Below are 18,233 nucleotides of genomic sequence, written 5' to 3'. Positions count from 1 at the left end.
CATAGAAGAACTCTGTTTTAGGCTTCTTGCACACCAAGACGTTGCGTTAGGTGCCACGTTAAGGTCGCATAACGTGCACCTAACACAACGTATGGTGCTGCAAGAGCCGACGGTAGAGTGAGCCGCGTTAGGCGGCTCGAGTCCTATAATGTCTCCCAGAGTGGCGCTGATTGGCCAGCGGGACCATGTGATGCGGAGCGAGACACTCCGCATCACGTGGTCCCGCCGGCCAATCAGCGCCTGCCAGTGCAGTGAATATTAAGTAGCCATGTGCGCGGCTACTGTAGCTGGCTCTCCCCGCCTCCTCTCCGCCCCCCACTGCGCATGTGCAAACAGTCTAACGCGGCTATAGCCGCTCCAACGCCGTAGCATGCTGCACTTTGCACAGAACGTGCAGCGTTACATGTAACGCAACGTGGGCTGTGTGAACAGCCCACTTGTGTTACATTGCTGTGCGTTGGGGGAGCGTTACAGGCGCACTAACGTGCGCCTGTAACGTCTTGGTGTGTAAGCAGCCTTAAGAAGGCAAATTTCACCAAACATTGCTTATTAGTAGGAGGGCTTTTCGGTCTCTTTTATCCCCCTATACATTCCTAGAGGTTTGGGTCACCCCGAGCTGCTTGGTTACTCTGTTCTGCATAGAAAAACATTTTAACTGAGAACCAATGTGAAATCGATGGGCTAGCTCACACTTAAAAAGAAACCTGAACCGAGTAAACATTATTTTAAACAAACACTTTATGTACCTGCAAATGAATACAGTGGGTGCGAAAGTTTGGGCAACCTTGTTATTGGTCATGAATTTCCTGTATAAATCGTTGGTTGTTATGATAAAAAATGTAAGTTAAATATATCATATAGGAGACACACAGTGATATTTGAGAAGTGAAATGAAGTTTATTGGATTTACAGAAAGTGCACAATAATTGATTAACCCCCTTGCCGGTCCAATTCCCACTGCAAGGGGGCAGCGCAGCACTTTTTTTTTTTTTAAACCAAGTAGCGAGCCCAGGGCTCGCTACATGATAGCTGCTAAGCAGCGGCATCCCCCACCCACTCCGATCGCCTCCAGCGATCAGAGTAAGCAGGAAATCCTGTTCAGAACGGGATTTCCTGCTGGGCTTCCCCGGTCACCATGGCGACGGGGCGGGATGACATCACCGACGTCATGGACGTCAGAGGGTATCCTGATCCACCCCTTAGCGCTGCCTAGCACTGATTGGCCAGGCTGCGCAGGGGCCTGGGGGGGGGGGGGGGCGCGGCTCAGCGGGTAGCGGCGGCGATCGCGTACCACACGCAGCTAGCAAAGTGCTAGCTGCGTGTAGGAAATTTTTTTTTTTTTTTTTTTGAAAATCGGCCCAGCGGGGCCTGAGAAATCCCCCTACGCAGGTTACCCCGAACTGAGCTCAGGATAACCAGCAAGGAGGTTAAACAAAATTAGGCAGGTGCATAAATTTGGGCACCACAAAAAATAGAAATGAAAACAATACTTAGTAGATCCTCCTTTTGCAGAAATTACAGCTTTTAAACTCTTCCTGTAGGTTCCAATGAGTCTGGATACTGGTTGAAGGTATTTTGGACCATTCCTCTTTACAAAACATCTCTAATTCATTCAGGTTTGATGGCTTCCGAGCATGGACAGCTCTCTTTAGCTCACACCACAGATTTTCAATTATATTCAGGTCTGGGGACTGAGATGGCCATTGCAGAATGTTGTACTTGTTCCTCTGCATGAATGCCTTAGTGGATTTTGAGCAGTGTTTAGCAGTGTCCCGGTGCAGCTTCAGCTTTGTCACAGATTCCTGGACATTGGTCTCCAGAATCTGCTGATACCAAGTGGAATACATGCGTCCCTCAACTTTGACAAGATTCCCAGTCCCTGCATTGGCCATATAGCCCCACAGCATGATGGAACCACCACCATATATTACTGTAGGTAGCAGGTGTTTTTCTTGGATTACTGTGCTCTTTTTCCGCCATGCATAACACCCCTTGTTATGCCCAAATAACTCAATTTTAGTTTCATCAGTCCACAGCACCTTATTCCAAAATGAAGCTGGCTTGTCCAAATGTGCTTTAGCATACGTCAAGTGGCTCTGTTTGTGTAGTGTTCCAGTGTTCCCTGTCTGGCCATCAGCCAAGCAGGAAGTGAGGTGCGGTTGCTGCTTCGGGGTATGGGGAAGTGCATTCCGGCGCATGCACGCCTCTAAGTAAACTTTAAAAAAAAAAAAAAAAAAAGTGGCGTTCTAGTCTGACATGACTTCTGGGCAGAGGCGTAGCTAGGGTTTTCAGCGCCCGGGGACAAAGACTATTAATGCGCCCCCTAAGGTGAAGGGTCGTGACCAAATGTGAGCGTGATTATGGGTACTCCACATTTGGTCACGCCCCTTCAAATGTACATGGAGGTTAGCAGGCTCACGCTCACCCACCCTCCCTCAGTATGTACCTTCCAGCATGTTCCAAGACAAATTCAGCAATCATGAGCCCCCCCATCAAGACAAATTCCGCAATCATGAGTAAACATGAGGCCCCCAACATGACCAACTCAGCAATCATGAGGCCCCCAACATGACCAACTCAGCAATCCTGAGGCCCCCAACAAGACAAATTCAGCAATCATGAGGCCCCTAACAAGACAAATTCAGCAATCATGAGGCCCCTAACAAGACAAATTCAGCGATCTTGAGGCCCCCAACAAATCATGAGGCCCCCAACAAGACAAATTCAGTAACCATGAGGCCCCCAACAAGACAAATTCAGCAGTCATGAGGCACATAAATAGACAGCATTTCACATAAATAGGCAGAATGCCCCCTTAATATGGTAGACACCTCTCACCTGGCAGCAGTTCCCCAAAATACACTCAATCTGACAGCAGTGCTTCCCCAAAAATAGGTAGCCCCAGGTCTATAGGTGTCCCCAGAATAGGTGGCCAGCAGTATAGATGTCCCCAGAACAGGTAGCCAGGGGTAGAGATGTCCACAGAACAGGTAGCCAGGGGTATATGTGCCCAGTATATGTAGGCAGGGGTATGTGTCCCCAGTATATGTAGCCAGAGGTATATGTGCCCAGTATATGTAGCCAGGGGTATATATGCCCAGTATATGTAGCCAGGGGTATATATGCCCAGTATATGTAGCCAGGGGTATATGTACCCAGTATATGTAGTTAGGGTTATATGTGCCCAGTATATGTAGGCAGGGGTATATGTGCTCAGAGTAGGTAGCCAGGAGTATATGCCCAGTATATGTAGGCAGGGGTATATGTGCCCAGAGTAGGTAGCCAGGGGTATGTGCCCAGAGTAGGTAGCCAGGGGTATATGTGCCCTGAGTAGGTAGCCAGGGGTATATGTGCCCAGAGTAGGTAGCCAGGGGTATATGCCCAGTATATGTAGGCAGGGGTATATGTGCCCTGAGTAGGTAGCCAGGGGTATATGTGCCCAGAGTAGGAAGCCAGGGGTATATGTGCCCAGAGTAGGTAGCCAGGGGTATATGCCCAGTATATGTAGGCAGGGGTATATGTGCCCAGAGTAGGTAGCCAGGGGTATATGTGCCCAGAGTAGGTAGCCAGGGGTATATATGCCCAGAGTAGGTAGCCAGGGGTATATGTGCCCAGAGTAGGTAGCCAGGGGTATATGTGCCCAGAGTAGGTAGCCAGGGGTATATGCCCAGTATATGTAGGCAGGGGTATATGTGCCCAGAGTAGGTAGCCAGGGGTATATGTGCCCAGAGTAGGTAGCCAGGGGTATATGTGCCCAGAGTAGGTAGCCAGGGGTATATGCCCAGTATATGTAGGCAGGGGTAAATGTGCCCAGAGTAGGTAGCCAGGGGTATATGTGCCCAGAGTAGGTAGCCAGGGGTATATATGCCCAGAGTAGGTAGCCAGGGGTATATGTGCCCAGAGTAGGTAGCCAGGGGTATATGTGCCCAGAGTAGGTAGCCAGGGGTATATGTGCCCAGAGTAGGTAGCCAGGGGTATATGTGCCCAGAGTAGGTAGCCAGGGGTATATGTGCCCAGAGTAGGTAGCCAGGGGTATATGTGCCCAGAGTAGGTAGCCAGGGGTATATGTGCCCAGAGTAGGTAGCCAGGGGTATATATGCCCAGAGTAGGTAGCCAGGGGTATATGTGCCCAGAGTAGGTAGCCAGGGGTATATGTGCCCAGAGTAGGTAGCCAGGGGTATATGCCCAGTATATGTAGGCAGGGGTATATGTGCCCAGAGTAGGTAGCCAGGGGTATATGTGCCCAGAGTAGGTAGCCAGGGGTATATGTGCCCAGAGTAGGTAGCCAGGGGTATATGCCCAGTATATGTAGGCAGGGGTAAATGTGCCCAGAGTAGGTAGCCAGGGGTATATGTGCCCAGAGTAGGTAGCCAGGGGTATATATGCCCAGAGTAGGTAGCCAGGGGTATATGTGCCCAGAGTAGGTAGCCAGGGGTATATGTGCCCAGAGTAGGTAGCCAGGGGTATATGTGCCCAGAGTAGGTAGCCAGGGGTATATGTGCCCAGAGTAGGTAGCCAGGGGTATATGTGCCCAGAGTAGGTAGCCAGGGGTATATGTGCCCAGAGTAGGTAGCCAGGGGTATATGTGCCCAGAGTAGGTAGCCAGGGGTATATATGCCCAGAGTAGGTAGCCAGGGGTATATGTGCCCAGAGTAGGTAGCCAGGGGTATATGTGCCCAGAGTAGGTAGCCAGGGGTATATGTGCCCAGAGTAGGTAGCCAGGGGTATATGTGCCCAGAGTAGGTAGCCAGGGGTATATGTGCCCAGAGTAGGTAGCCAGGGGTATATGTGCCCAGAGTAGGTAGCCAGGGGTATATGTGCCCAGAGTAGGTAGCCAGGGGTATATGTGCCCAGAGTAGGTAGCCAGGGGTATATATGCCCAGAGTAGGTAGCCAGGGGTATATGTGCCCAGAGTAGGTAGCCAGGGGTATATGTGCCCAGAGTAGGTAGCCAGGGGTATATGCCCAGTATATGTAGGCAGGGGTATATGTGCCCAGAGTAGGTAGCCAGGGGTATATGTGCCCAGAGTAGGTAGCCAGGGGTATATGTGCCCAGAGTAGGTAGCCAGGGGTATATGCCCAGTATATGTAGGCAGGGGTAAATGTGCCCAGAGTAGGTAGCCAGGGGTATATGTGCCCAGAGTAGGTAGCCAGGGGTATATATGCCCAGAGTAGGTAGCCAGGGGTATATGTGCCCAGAGTAGGTAGCCAGGGGTATATGTGCCCAGAGTAGGTAGCCAGGGGTATATGTGCCCAGAGTAGGTAGCCAGGGGTATATGTGCCCAGAGTAGGTAGCCAGGGGTATATGTGCCCAGAGTAGGTAGCCAGGGGTATATGTGCCCAGAGTAGGTAGCCAGGGGTATATGTGCCCAGAGTAGGTAGCCAGGGATATATGTCCAGTATATGTAGGCAGGGGTATATGTGCCCAGAGTAGGTAGCCAGGGGTATATGTGCCCAGAGTAGGTAGCCAGGGGTATATGTGCCCAGAGTAGGTAGCCAGGGGTATATGTGCCCAGAGTAGGTCGCCAGGGGTATATGCCCAGAGTAGGTAGCCAGGGGTATATGTGCCCAGAGTAGGTAGCCAGGGGTATATGTGCCCAGAGTAGGTAGCCAGGTCAGGTGTCCCCCTCCCCAGCAGGAGGGGAGCAGCGCAGAGAAGAGCTGCTCTCCCTTCCTCGCTGTCCCCTCCAATGTCCAGGTGGCTGGCAGCGGCGGGCGGAATTTACCTCCGTCTCGTCGCAGCGCCGGATGGATCTGCCACTACTCTGGTCTGGTCCAGACCAGAGCAGCGGCTGCGCACCCGAACTTCCGCCCGGCGCTGGAGCGAGACGGAGGTGAGTTCCGCCCGCCGCTGCCAGCCCAGCCACCCGGACATTGGAGGGGACAGCGAGGGAGGGAGAGAGCACCTAAGGTGAGGGAAGGAGGGGGGATATGGCCCCCCTTCCCCACCGTCCGCACAGCTCTCTCTCTTCTCTGCGCTGCTCCCCTCACCCGCCGGAAAAAAAAACAAAAAACCCCGCAGCTCAGCCAGGCGGAGGGCGCCCTTGGGGACCAGGCGCCCCGGGGCACTTGTCCTACCCCGACCCCCCTAGCTCCGCGCCTGCTTCTGGGCTGACGCAGATCCCGCACGGCAACAGTTCTGCGCCAACGTTAGATTTGGAACTTCGGGTGCAGCATACCGCAACATGGGAAGTATGAACTTTCCCATAGAGTTTAATTAGGCTGCGGTAGCTGCGCGGCAAATTGCAGCACTGAGTCAGTGTGAAACGGACCTGAAGGTGCTATGTATATCTGTACGTATGTCCATGATATGTACTTCTGCCTGTACACTGTATGCGACCCATGAGTATTGCACAATAAAATTGTTCTATTGTTAGAAAATGAATAATTCCATGCCTTTTACTTCCTGAATCATTCCCTGAGCCCTGTGTCCACCGGCTTCTGGAGCGTAGCCCAGCCCCTTGCAGAAAAGGTAATCAGTGCTTCATTCTTTGATAAAGAAAGCCCTGTAGCAGTCTACATGGGGCGGTGCTACACACCAGAAGCCAGAAAGTGATTAAGAAGTAAAAGACATGGCAGGTAATTATGACTTTATATGTGAAGCGGATCCATAGACTGTTTAATTTACACTGAACAGGCTCTTTAATAAAGATGTAGATGTATGCAATAGTTCTATGGGGAAATCCATATCATCAATGGAGCTCCACATGGAGCCAGCACAAACATGCCAGCGTGTCTAGCCAAGCAGATCAAAGCTATTACTTTACAGTTCCCAGCTGACAAGTAAACATGAACTTCGCTAAAACAGTGTGTAGATGTTACCAATGGGACAGGCAACGTGCCTGAATTACTGTATAACATGCAGGTAAAAAGCACTGGTTTCCAACATTTAAAGTGGATCTGAGATGAACTTTTACTCATTGCATAATTGTGTTCCTTTCCTATTGTTTACAGGGCATTCCTCAAGCCAAATACTTTTTTGTTTTAATACTCTAATTCCCTATAAACTAAACAAGCCACGCCCACAGGTTTTCAGAGTCTATGCATTTTCAGACAGTAGCAAGGGCTCATGGGAGCTCGATCTGGGCAGGAGAAGGGGAAGGTATTACTAGCCAGAGATTTCAGAGGCAGAGGGGAGGAGGCGGGGGGATTAGTTTTTTTTCACAGGCTGAGTGCTGATGATGCAGTTAAGCTTGCCTGTGTGTAATGTTTACAAACAACATGGCTGCTGTCATTGTATCACAGGAAGAAATAATCATATTCTACTGAAGCTGTTTGCAGCTAGATTTGCTGTGTAAACTGTCTAAACTTTATACAAGATACAAGTTACTTGTTATAGTTAGTTTTTCATCTCGAATCCGCTTTAAAGCCACAAGTTTTTCATGGGTTATCACACCTCAGATAAGGCGCTTTACACACTGTAGTTATCTTATGTACTTCCAACCTGCAAGTCCCTAGAAGGGATGATCAATGAGATGCTAATCATTTCAAACTGCATGAAAATTGCATGCCAGGGCCCAGGAACTGGGCCAGGATTTTGACCAGCCCCATTCCAAGCTGCACAAGGAGATGGCTTACTGAACAAGAAGAGCCGAGATTCGAAACCCAACACCTACCGTATTTTTCGGACTATAAGGGCCTGTACACACTGCTGCGCTTGCGTTGCGTTTTTAAAAACGCATGCGTTTTAAAAAACGCAAGGTCTTTTGAAAAAGAATGAAAATCGTGATGACTTGTACACACTGGTGCGATGCGTTTTTAAAAAAACGCAAACGCAGTGCCTGCTGCGCTTTTTTAAGCGCAGCGCATGAAAAACGCATTAAAAACGCATGCGCTTGCGTTTTTGCCTGCGTTTTTCAGAAGTCAGTATCCCAGAAGACTCTGCAATGTCCTGATTCCTGTTGAAATGTAAACTAGAAAAAAAACAAAGGATTCTTTAGCCAATCAGCAATTACAAGAAAAACGCAAAGGCACAAAAAACGCAGGCAAAAGCGCATGCGTTTTTAAAACTACAGGCACTTTTAAAAACGCATGCGCTTGCGTTTTTGCCTGCGTTTTTCAGTGTGTACAGGCCCTAAGACGCACCGGACTATAAGACGCACCTAGGTTTAGGGGACAAAAATTAAGGGAAAAAAAATTATATTGAACCTGGTGCATCCATAGTGCCGTTGTGTCTTCTATATCTTCCCTCCCACAATGATTGTTCCTCTTGTGCCTTTCTGATACCTCTTGTGTCTCCCTGTGTCCTCCTTTATTCTCTGTCCTGTGTCCTTTGTCCCCCTGTGTCCTTTGTCCTCCTGTGTGCTCTATGCCCATGTGTCCTGATGTCCTCTTTGCCTCTATGTAGCCCTGTGTCCTCTGTCCCCATGTCTCTTATCCTCCTGTGTCCTCCATACCCGTGTCATCCTGCCTTCCAGTATCCCTGTGTGTTGGAGTGCCTGTCCCCCTGTTCCCTCTTATGTCCGCTGTGCCACCTCCTTAGTCCTCTGCAGTGTTGATACCCCCGCACCCTCAGTCCTCTCCAATGTCGCTGTTCCCCGCCCCTCTAGAGAGTGGCCACCATCCTGTCCCCTCGGCGTCCATTACATGCCTGAGATGACGGCTGCAAACGTTTTGTTCAGGCTACGTCCCCTCCGGCGTCCATTAAATATCGGAGGTGAAAGCTGCAAAAGTATTCTTCAGGCCATGTCCCCTCCGGCCATTACATACCGGACATGACCGCTGCGCGGTTACCCAGAAGTGGCTACGGAACTAGTAGCCTCACAACTTTGAAAAAGATTGGCGAATCAGGAGGAGGGGCGCTGCCCCAGACCGCCAATCACAGCTCTCGCTGCTCTCTCCTCCTTGCTGATAGGAGCCGCGGTCTTTCGGGCGGGACAAGTCTCGGTATTGGGGCCAATCACTGCACTCCATGCATGGACAGCAGTGATTGGCCCCAATGCCGAGACTTGTCCCGCCCGAAAGACCGCGGCTCCTATCAGCAAGGAGGAATGAGCAGGGAGAGCTGTGATTGGCGGTCTGGGGCAGCGCCCCTCCGCCTGATTCGCCGATCTTTTTCAAAGTTGTGAGGCTACTACGGTAGTTCCGTAGCCACTTCTGGGTACAGCGGTCATGTCCGGTATGTAATGGCCGGAGGGGACATAGCCTGAAGAATACTTTTGCAGCTTTCACCTCCGATATTTAATGGACGCCGGAGGGGACGTAGCCTGACGAAAACGTTTGCAGCCGTCATCTCAGGCATGTAATGGACGCCGGAGGGGACAGGATGGTGGCCACTCTCTAGAGGGGCGGGGAACAGCGACATTGGAGAGGACTGAGGGTGCGGGGGTATCAACACTGCAGAGGACTAAGGAGGTGGCACAGCGGACAGCAGAGGGAACAGGTGGGCCAAAGGACAGGGGACATGGGAAGTAAAAAAAAGTAGTATTCGGAGTATAAGACGCACCAACTTTTTCACCCCACTTTTGGGGGAGAAAAAGTGCGTCTTATAGTCCGAAAAATACGGTATACAGTGAGGAGATGTTGTGCTGCCTATACAGTGCGCCCTGGTGGCTACAGCTCTGGCCCTGTGAGTCCACGAGGAGAAAAAGCGCAATACAAATATTCTGTGTCTAGTTTTGTCTCAATGACCATCTCTAGTTCCTCTGAATTTCTTGAAAGAGTATAATGTATTAATCAGTGCTGAACAGTGGACAGTGGCTAGAATTTGGCTGACACACGTGCCCATATGCAATTAACTTTTTCTCTTGAGTTATCTCCCAGGAGATAATTTTCATAGTCTCTTTAAAATCACTTTTTAGCATTGTATAATTGAAAAAGTACCCCAAAATTTAGTAAAAAAAGTACTTTTTAGTACTTTACTAGCTTGCTGGTGGCTTAAAAAAAGCATGTTATAAGCAGGTGTAAAAAATATCCCCTAAAAGAAAACTCAAGATGAAAAAGTGAATTGCATATGGCCCATGGTCTGATAAAGTTTCTTAAACAGAGAACAGAAAATATCACACGTATTGGAACATTTGTCTGCACCAGAACGGAACAACCTACTTAAATATACGCTCAAGGTAGAAAGTTTAGCAGAGGGAGAATGGATCTCTAAAATTCATCAACTGTATGGTAAAGGACCGTCTTTGTGAATAGAAGTGCGGATTGTCTGGGTGATGATAGGAATACAGGTAGTATTCAGTATAGTATACAGGCTATTTCCTGTTGCGTGGATCGGGGGGTTGGCCCTAGAGCTGCGCAGCCGCACTCGTGCATATGCGGACTACGCAGCCGCGGCTAGCTCCGTCGGCCATATTGGAAGAGGCAGGAGAGCCCGACCCGGTCTGTGGGGTCGGGACCGGCCCGGGGGGACATTCAGCTGCGAGGACCCGGCGGAAAGACACGGAGGGCACGGATGGCGTCCTCCGTGCATTGATATTTCATGCAGGTAATTACCTTTTTTAACCTGTTTTGCCTCGTAAGTCCTTTAAAGGGGTTCTTCCGCGAAATAGGAAAAAAATAAAAAGTGGTTTATTTATAAACTATTAAAAATCCTCTTCAAATAGTGCGAAAAGTGTTTTTAAAAAATGAATAGTTTCATCAAAGTAACACCTAATGTAATCAGTGACGGATGACGGCCAGGGAGGCTAATCCATTTGTTAGGGGTTTTTTTTTTTTGTACTATAATATCACAAACATAACTGCTGCGTACCTAGTTGACAGTTCTGTAGTCCGTTGCTGTCAGGAATGGCTCTTACAATTAGAATAACGGCTGTTATCTCCCGGAGCTCTGCGCAGTTATTTATTTTAGTTTCACGGAGGGAGAGAGAGGACCCCGGAGCAATGAATCAGGCAGAGAGAGAGAGCAGCTGATCAGTGAGAACGTAGGGTGTCTATGCAGAATCCTCTAGCGAGTGATCTCTTTGTCGCTGCAAGATTTATTGGTTTGTGTTGAGTTCTCCAGGCAGCTAAAAGTTAATAAGAAAACACAAACCCATAAATCTTGCAGCGACAAAGAGATCACTCGCTTTCAGGAGATAAAGAGGATTCTGCATACACGCCGTAGTCTGGTTGCCGGGCAACGACGTCAACAAATTACGTTCTCACTGATCAGCTGCTCTCCCTCTGCCTGATTCATTGCTTCCGGGGTCCTCGCTCTCCCTCCGTGAAACTAAAATAAATAACTGCGCAGAGCTCCGGGAGATAACAGCCGTTATTCTAATTGTAAGAGCCATTCCTGACAGCAACGGACTACAGAACTGTCAACTAGGTACGCAGCAGTTATGTTTGTGATATTATAGTACAAAAAAAAAAACCCCTAACAAATGGATTAGCCTGCCTGGCCGACATCTGTCACTGATTACATTACGTGTTACTTTGATGAAACTATTCATTTTTTAAAAACACTTTTCGCACTATTTGAAGAGGATTTTTAATAGTTTATAAATAAACCACTTTTTATTTTTTTTCTATTTCGCGGAAGAACCCCTTTAAGAACAGATTCAGGTTAAGAACAAATCTACAGTCCCTATCTCGTTTGTTAACCGGGGACTACCTGTACACTTCTCCATTTATTTTGTGGATCAGATAAACCATCATTGTCTTTCTACATCTAGCAATTTGTAACATTTCTGTATTGCGTATTTGTATACCCTTGTTTCGTATGGTAACTAAGAAAATCATTCTTAAAGTGCTAATTTACTTTAGTACAATATGTATAGGTTGCCACTGTACAAGCCATTTTAAAACTTGGTGCCATCAAAGAGGGTTGTAAAATCCCAAAATAAAAAAATTGCCTAAAATAGTCAGTGGCCCAATTTTATTTGAATATCCCTTTTTTTTTCTAAAATAAGTCCCTATATGTCCGCTAAATTAGTTATCCCTGGTCTGTGTGCCTTTGCTGAACTGTACCGTACAGTGCAATGCCAAGAGGATTGTGGAAATTTTTTTTTTTTCATACAGTAACAAGATGATCACAAAATGCAAACAGAAAGTTTGAATTTCAGATAAGATAAGGACACTATGACAAGAAAGTAATTTAATCTCCCCTCCCTTTGAAGAGCTTACACAGTGATGTAAGCATGTTATCTAGGTATGCTGTGGGAGGGACAGTAATCTGGAAAATAAGCAATAAATGAACACTGAGCTGGGTAAAAAGAAAAATTTCTCTAAAGCCCAATCTACACGATACGATTCTTTGTACGATTAAATCCTACATGTCCGATCGGGCTTCGTTTCGATGCAATTCGATTTGCCATTGTTTAGCAATTGCAAATCGAACTGAATCGAATCCCGATCGGACATGTCGGATTTAATTGAATCGTAAATAGAACCGTACAAAGACGTATCTACACGTATCGTGTAGATTGAGTGAACCTCCGGACTAAAAATCGACTCGGCAGCAGTGAAAAGGCCTGGTGTTTCTTTAACAGTTTCACAGCATCAGAACTTTGTTTCTCTTATACAAGCCTTATTTTTAGCTGCACAGAAGAAAACTGCCCGGGCTTTTTTCCCCTAATGCTGTGCAAAGCATGATGGGATTTCTGATGTTGTTCTCATTCTGCTGTTTTGGTGCAATTTTTTTTTTTACATTTTGAATTTGACATTTGAAGCCTAGCGTGTGCAGCTGGGAGGGGTAATCAGGACACAGGACAGTTGGAACTGTGTCTCCTGCTCCTTGTCACCTCCTTTCAACCAAAACGATGGCTGCCCCCATGATAAAGATGGCAGCCCCCATGAATAACAAACATTTGCCTGTTCTTTTAAAACAGGGTGGGTAAGAGATTATATTACCTAGCTATTCTAATTACCATAACTAATGTAACTTGATGACAGTATGCTTGTTTAGGCTGAAGTTCCCCTTTAAGGGCCATTTTACACTTAATCAGCTGCTCTCAGTTGAAAACGGAAAGAAAACTGATTTTCAAAGTAATGCCCATGTTTCCCTATGGCACCATTCACAGTGAACGCAGTTTAACTGAAATCTTCTACCCAATGCACTGCTATGGAAAAAACGCATACCAACTGATTAAGTGTAAACGGGGCCTAAAATCTGACAGTGAACACTAAAAACAACAGAATAGGTAAGCTAAATGAATCATTTCTTATTGGGTAATTTAAAATTATTTTTTCAGTTAATATGGAGTTGCATACCACTCTACTCCAAACATCCTTCTACTTTAGTCTGCAGCTACTGTAAAGGTAGCCATAGACCTGACGATTATGGGCAGATTCGACAAAGACAAATTTATCTCTAATCGAATCTGATTAGAGATAAATTTGTTTATGTGGATTCTGCCCGTACACTACAGGCCGATTCTCGCCCAATTTTAGCATAAAATCTTGAGGGAATCTGCCGAGTCTGCACCGAAAGCTGCCCCCAATGTATAATGTGCCCCCCCCCCCCCCCCCTCGCGTGTGCATTATACATTACCTGTCTTGCAGCAGCCTCCACGCGGTGTTCATAACCCTCCCGGTGGCTCTCCATACATGCCACAGGCGCATAGAGTGACGGCAGACAGTATGCGCCAGTAGTGTGTACGGAGAGCCGCCCCGAGGTTCCGGACACAACACGGAGGCTGCTACAGGACAAGTAACGTATAAATGCACACACCGGGCACATTTATACATACACGTTTTGTCGTCTCGTCGCTCATTCTGGAAATCGTCGCCGTACTGCCGCACACCCGACCAACCAACTTCGGCCCGACATCTTGTGGCATGTGCCATGTGACCAATTTCTGTCCCGAAATTGGCCGCTTTGTCGGTTGGGCATGCACTTGGCGGCACCAATTTTCATCTAATTCGTTTATAATAATCAAATTGGATGGTCGATCGGCCGCCAAGTAAGGTGCTACCTAAACTTGTTGAAAACCAAGGCAGCCATATATAGCTTGGAGTAAAAGCCTCCTTAGTAAGGAGGATTTTTTGGTCTCTTTTAGCCCCTTACACACTCCTAGAATTTCTGGGTCACCATGAGCTTGCTGGGCAATCTAACTCTTGGTGTTTCAAATCCTACCCCATAGATCCATATTAATCCATGCCATGCACTGATGAGGATCAGCCAATCTGAAACCTAAGCATGTTGGATTAGTTTGGCTCTGTAATATTAACAAGCTGACAATGCATTCCAGCGGTTCTTGGCAGCTGTGAATAGATTGCAGGAGCACTGGCATCTCTTCCCATACACTTATGGCTTGTTCTCACTAGAAGAGCTTTTCTAAGCGCTTTGGGATTTTAGAAGATCTTGCTAATGTTATCCTATGTGTGTGTTTACGCTGGAGCGATGAGATTTTGTAACAATCCCCCATAGCATTGCAAGAGCTTTTCAAAATCACTGGCGCTTAAAAAGCTCTTGTAGTGTGAACAAGCCTTAAGCCAGGGATGTCAAACCGGTCCTTCGAGGGCCGAGGTCCATACACATTTTTGGACATAGCTCAAATTAATTGATGGGTCTTAATCAGGAAAGGTGTGGCCCAGGGGTCAGGAACCTTTTTGGCTGAGAGAGCCATAAATACCACATATTTTAAAATGTAATTCCGTGAGAGCCATACAATATGTTTCAAACTGGCACAGTGCGCATGCGCAGCAGAGGGCTCACGTCCCTGTTGCCATGGTGATGTGTATACAGTTGATCCGCCGGGCAGCGGAAGTATCAGATACGTCTTCAGCTTCTTTTGGGTTTTAGCAACATCAGCCATTTCCCGGAGAGCCAGACAGGAGAAATACAGACTAACAGCTTGTACAATTAGCTAGCTGACTCAGTGGTTGATTCACTTTGTAGGACGAGATCCCTGCACTTTGGCCCAATAGGCTGCCTGTCAAGTGACAGGGGAATATGTAATCGTGAGAGGGAGAAGCAAATCCGCCGAGGGACATGGAAGACACTGGGAATCTATCAGAGGTGTGCAACGAGGGATCAGTACACCAACGGTGAGCATAGGTTACCCCAGTATAGGTTAGCCAACGTGCAAGTGCAACAGTATAGGTAGCCAGGTATAGGTGCCAGGGCTGTGGAGTCAGAGCAATTTTGGGTATCTGGAGTCGGCGTTTCAGGCGAAGTTGGTGGTTTCATAAACTGAAGAGTCGGAGTCGGATGATTTTTGTACCGACTCCACTGCCCTGATAGATGCCACAGTATAGGTAGCCAATATAATTGTCCCTAGCATATTTGGCTAGCTATAGGTGTAACATTATAGGTTAAGCAGGTATAAGTGTCCCAAGTATAGTTAGCAGCTATAAATGCTACAGTACGAGTTAGCCAGGTATAATTCCCCCAGTATTAGTCAGCTGTAGATGTAGGGGCTACTCTCTTCCCCCCTCCTGTTGTATTCCTTATTCCCCCCCACTCTTCATCCATCCATCCCTCCTGATGCCCAGTGTAACATTCTGGATCCCCCCACTCTTCATCCATCCCACCCCCTCCCTTCTGATACCCAAGTAAATCCCCCCTCCCTCCACTAATAACCCCCCCCCCCCCTATTGCTTGCAGTGTCTCTGGCAGCGCTGTGAATAGAGCAGGGGGTGTTTTACTCACTGAGGCTCTTTCCAGCGATGATCGAGTATTCTTCACCGCTTGCAGCTCCGGGCTACTGTATACAGTGCTGGGGAAGCAGCTGATGACGTCATCAGCCACATCCCTAGTACTGTATACAGTAGCCCGGAACAGCAAGCAGTGAAAAATACTCGATCATCGCTGGAAAGAGCGAGTAAAACACCCTCTGCTCTATTCACAGCGCTACCAGGGACACTGCAAGCAATGGGGGGTGATTAGTGGAGGGAGGGGGGATTTACAATCTTATGCTGGGGATCAGAAGGGAGGGAGAGATGCACAGTGGAGGGAGGGGGGATAAGCAGCTACAAATCTCCCTGGCTGCAATGACGAGGCTCGTCCATACCACTTTCAGCAATTTTTAGCTGGACGAACCAGGCTCATCCTTACCGCTAGGGAGGTTAAGTACCATAAAGACTAAAATATACAAGGACAGGAAGTGAGGGGAAATCCCATTAAAGGAGGCCAGAGAAGACATAACCCAAAAGACACTAACTCCTCTAAACTCTAAGAAAGGTAAGTTTAGCTGAAGTGTGGACTTTTTTTTCCAAGTAGAGGATATCAAAGACTATTTGCACCTAAAAAACACAGGAACTTTTTTGTGAATACACTAAACAGTTAAAACAATATTGGAGTGGAATCTAAAAACTGCTTATCATAAATGCTTCAAACAGACCACATCATAAAAAAGGTTTATAAAAACACTCATAATACTCCTAAAGACCCTTATTAGTCATAAAGTGTTTGAGCAGATGCTGTTCAAAAAAGTTGTGTTTGAGCGGAAGTCCCCCAGAGAAATGTTACTGCAACAAATCCACTACGTAATGGCGTGCACTAAGCCATCCAATAACAAGGAAAAACTGTGTTGTCATCAGTTGGTGTGCAGTTGGCCTTGAGTTAACTGCTAGCAATCATTGCCTACAACTACATAGTCTCATCTGTCTTGTGGCTCATTTGACACCCATCACTGAATAACCAATTAAACAGAATGGCAGCAAAACTGCTTCTAAAACTCTTCAATTCCTAATGCACGCATAAAATACCAATATATTCATCTCATACCAAACAAAGCAATCGCTCACTTACGTGTAATGACCATAACTTTGGAAAATATTGCTTTACTGCCAGATTCCGACTGAAAATAAAAAAAATAAAAAAGTGAAAACAAATGTGTAACTATGTTAACTTATGAAGTTCATACATCTATGCTACATTACTCGATTTATGAAATAGAATTACTAATTATTTTGGATTATAGTTTCTTCTACTGGAGCAAATAGGACTTAAAAACAAAAACACTGACAGTCAAGTCTAGTGGAAATATACCCTTATTTTATATAGGATTGAAACCTCAAACAAAGAAAATAAAACCCACCACACGTCACAAACTTCGAAAGCAATGGAGGTACATTCAGTAAACTTTGTTTGCATTTTACCAAAACAAGAAGAAAATACATACTTTTGGCTGTTTGATCAAATCCAACAAATCCTTCACATGGTGTCTGAGCATGTTCTGACATTTCCACATTTCATTCAAAGCTCTGCCAGAGAAAGAGAAACAAAAAGCAGTAATGAATATAGATTCTGAACACAAATAAACCGAACCGTATATGCTTGAGTATAAGCCAACCCACCACAACTTATACCTAAAAAAAAACCTGGGAAAAAAATGGATTACTATATAAGCCGAGGGTAAGATATGTATACAAGTTCCCTGCTAGGGCTGAACTATTTTCGGTTTTAAACCAAAAATCGTGACCAAGGGTAAGACTATCTTGAGATCCCCGTAGGCGCCGGAGTGGAGGACCATGCCCCCTACCCTCGCAGGATGACAGTCAGACTGGTGAATGGAAGGCTGGTCCCGCCCCTACCCCCGGAAGATGAAACGATTCGGAGACGCAGCGCTGCCCAGGGAGCCATTAACACAGTAATTAACTAAAACTTCTGTCCGCTCTCTACCTGACAGGGGACAGTCTGCGACAATTACTATTACTGCACATGGCAGGGAATAGATTGAATTGCACGATTTTTGTCAGAAATTGCAATTTCGATTCTGTACACGATTTTTGCTATACAACGATGGATCAGATCGCTCCGACCATCCAGTCGCTCTCTACCTGGCGGGGGACAGTCTGCGACAATTACTATTACTGCGTGCCCCTCTCTGCCTGTCCCGTGTGTGCTGCTGGTTAGAGAATGACAGTGACCGACACTGAAAATGTCACCTCCCTGCTGCTGGCTGGACAGCTACTAATCACCGAACCACTGCTTCACACAACTATTACACTCATCATCTCCCCTGAGCACTGATAGGTTACATGGGGAGTCACTGCTGTCATGCCACACAGCACACAGTACTGAGCAGTTTATAGATAGGAAGGCAGCTAGATATATTATGTAGAGGTAGGGGAATATATAAATCATATACATATATCTACATATATCTAACTGCCTTCTTATCTATACACTGCTCAGTACTGTGTGCTGTGTGGCATGACAGCAGTGACTCCCCATGTAACCTATCAGTGCTCAGGGGAGATGATGAGTGTAATAGTTGTGTGAAGCAGTGGTTGGGTGATTAGTAGAAGCTGTCCAGCCAGCAGCAGGGAGGTGACATTTTCAGCGTCGGTCACTGTCATTCTCTAACCAGCAGCACACACGGGACAGGCAGAGAGGGGCACGCAGTAATAGTAATTGTCGCA

At 46.9% G+C, this 18,233-nt stretch overlaps 1 protein-coding gene across 1 annotated transcript in view; it reads right to left on the bottom strand.

Annotated features, from left to right (window-relative positions):
- The window catches only part of PDS5B (PDS5 cohesin associated factor B), a 148,244-nt gene that overhangs the window by 44,456 nt on the left and 85,555 nt on the right, over positions 1-18,233 (bottom strand). The window contains exons 14-15 of the mRNA XM_068267054.1: positions 16,991-17,072; positions 16,618-16,666 (exon numbers count right to left, since the gene is read on the bottom strand). Of these exons, the coding sequence (XP_068123155.1) occupies positions 16,618-16,666; positions 16,991-17,072 (131 nt within the window). The remainder of the gene's footprint in view (positions 1-16,617; positions 16,667-16,990; positions 17,073-18,233) is intronic.

This window comes from Hyperolius riggenbachi, chromosome 2 (assembly GCF_040937935.1).
Source record: "Hyperolius riggenbachi isolate aHypRig1 chromosome 2, aHypRig1.pri, whole genome shotgun sequence".
NCBI lineage: Eukaryota > Metazoa > Chordata > Amphibia > Anura > Hyperoliidae > Hyperolius > Hyperolius riggenbachi.
The sequence above is the reverse complement of the archived record's forward strand: the minus strand, read 5'-3'. Positions and strand labels throughout refer to the sequence as shown.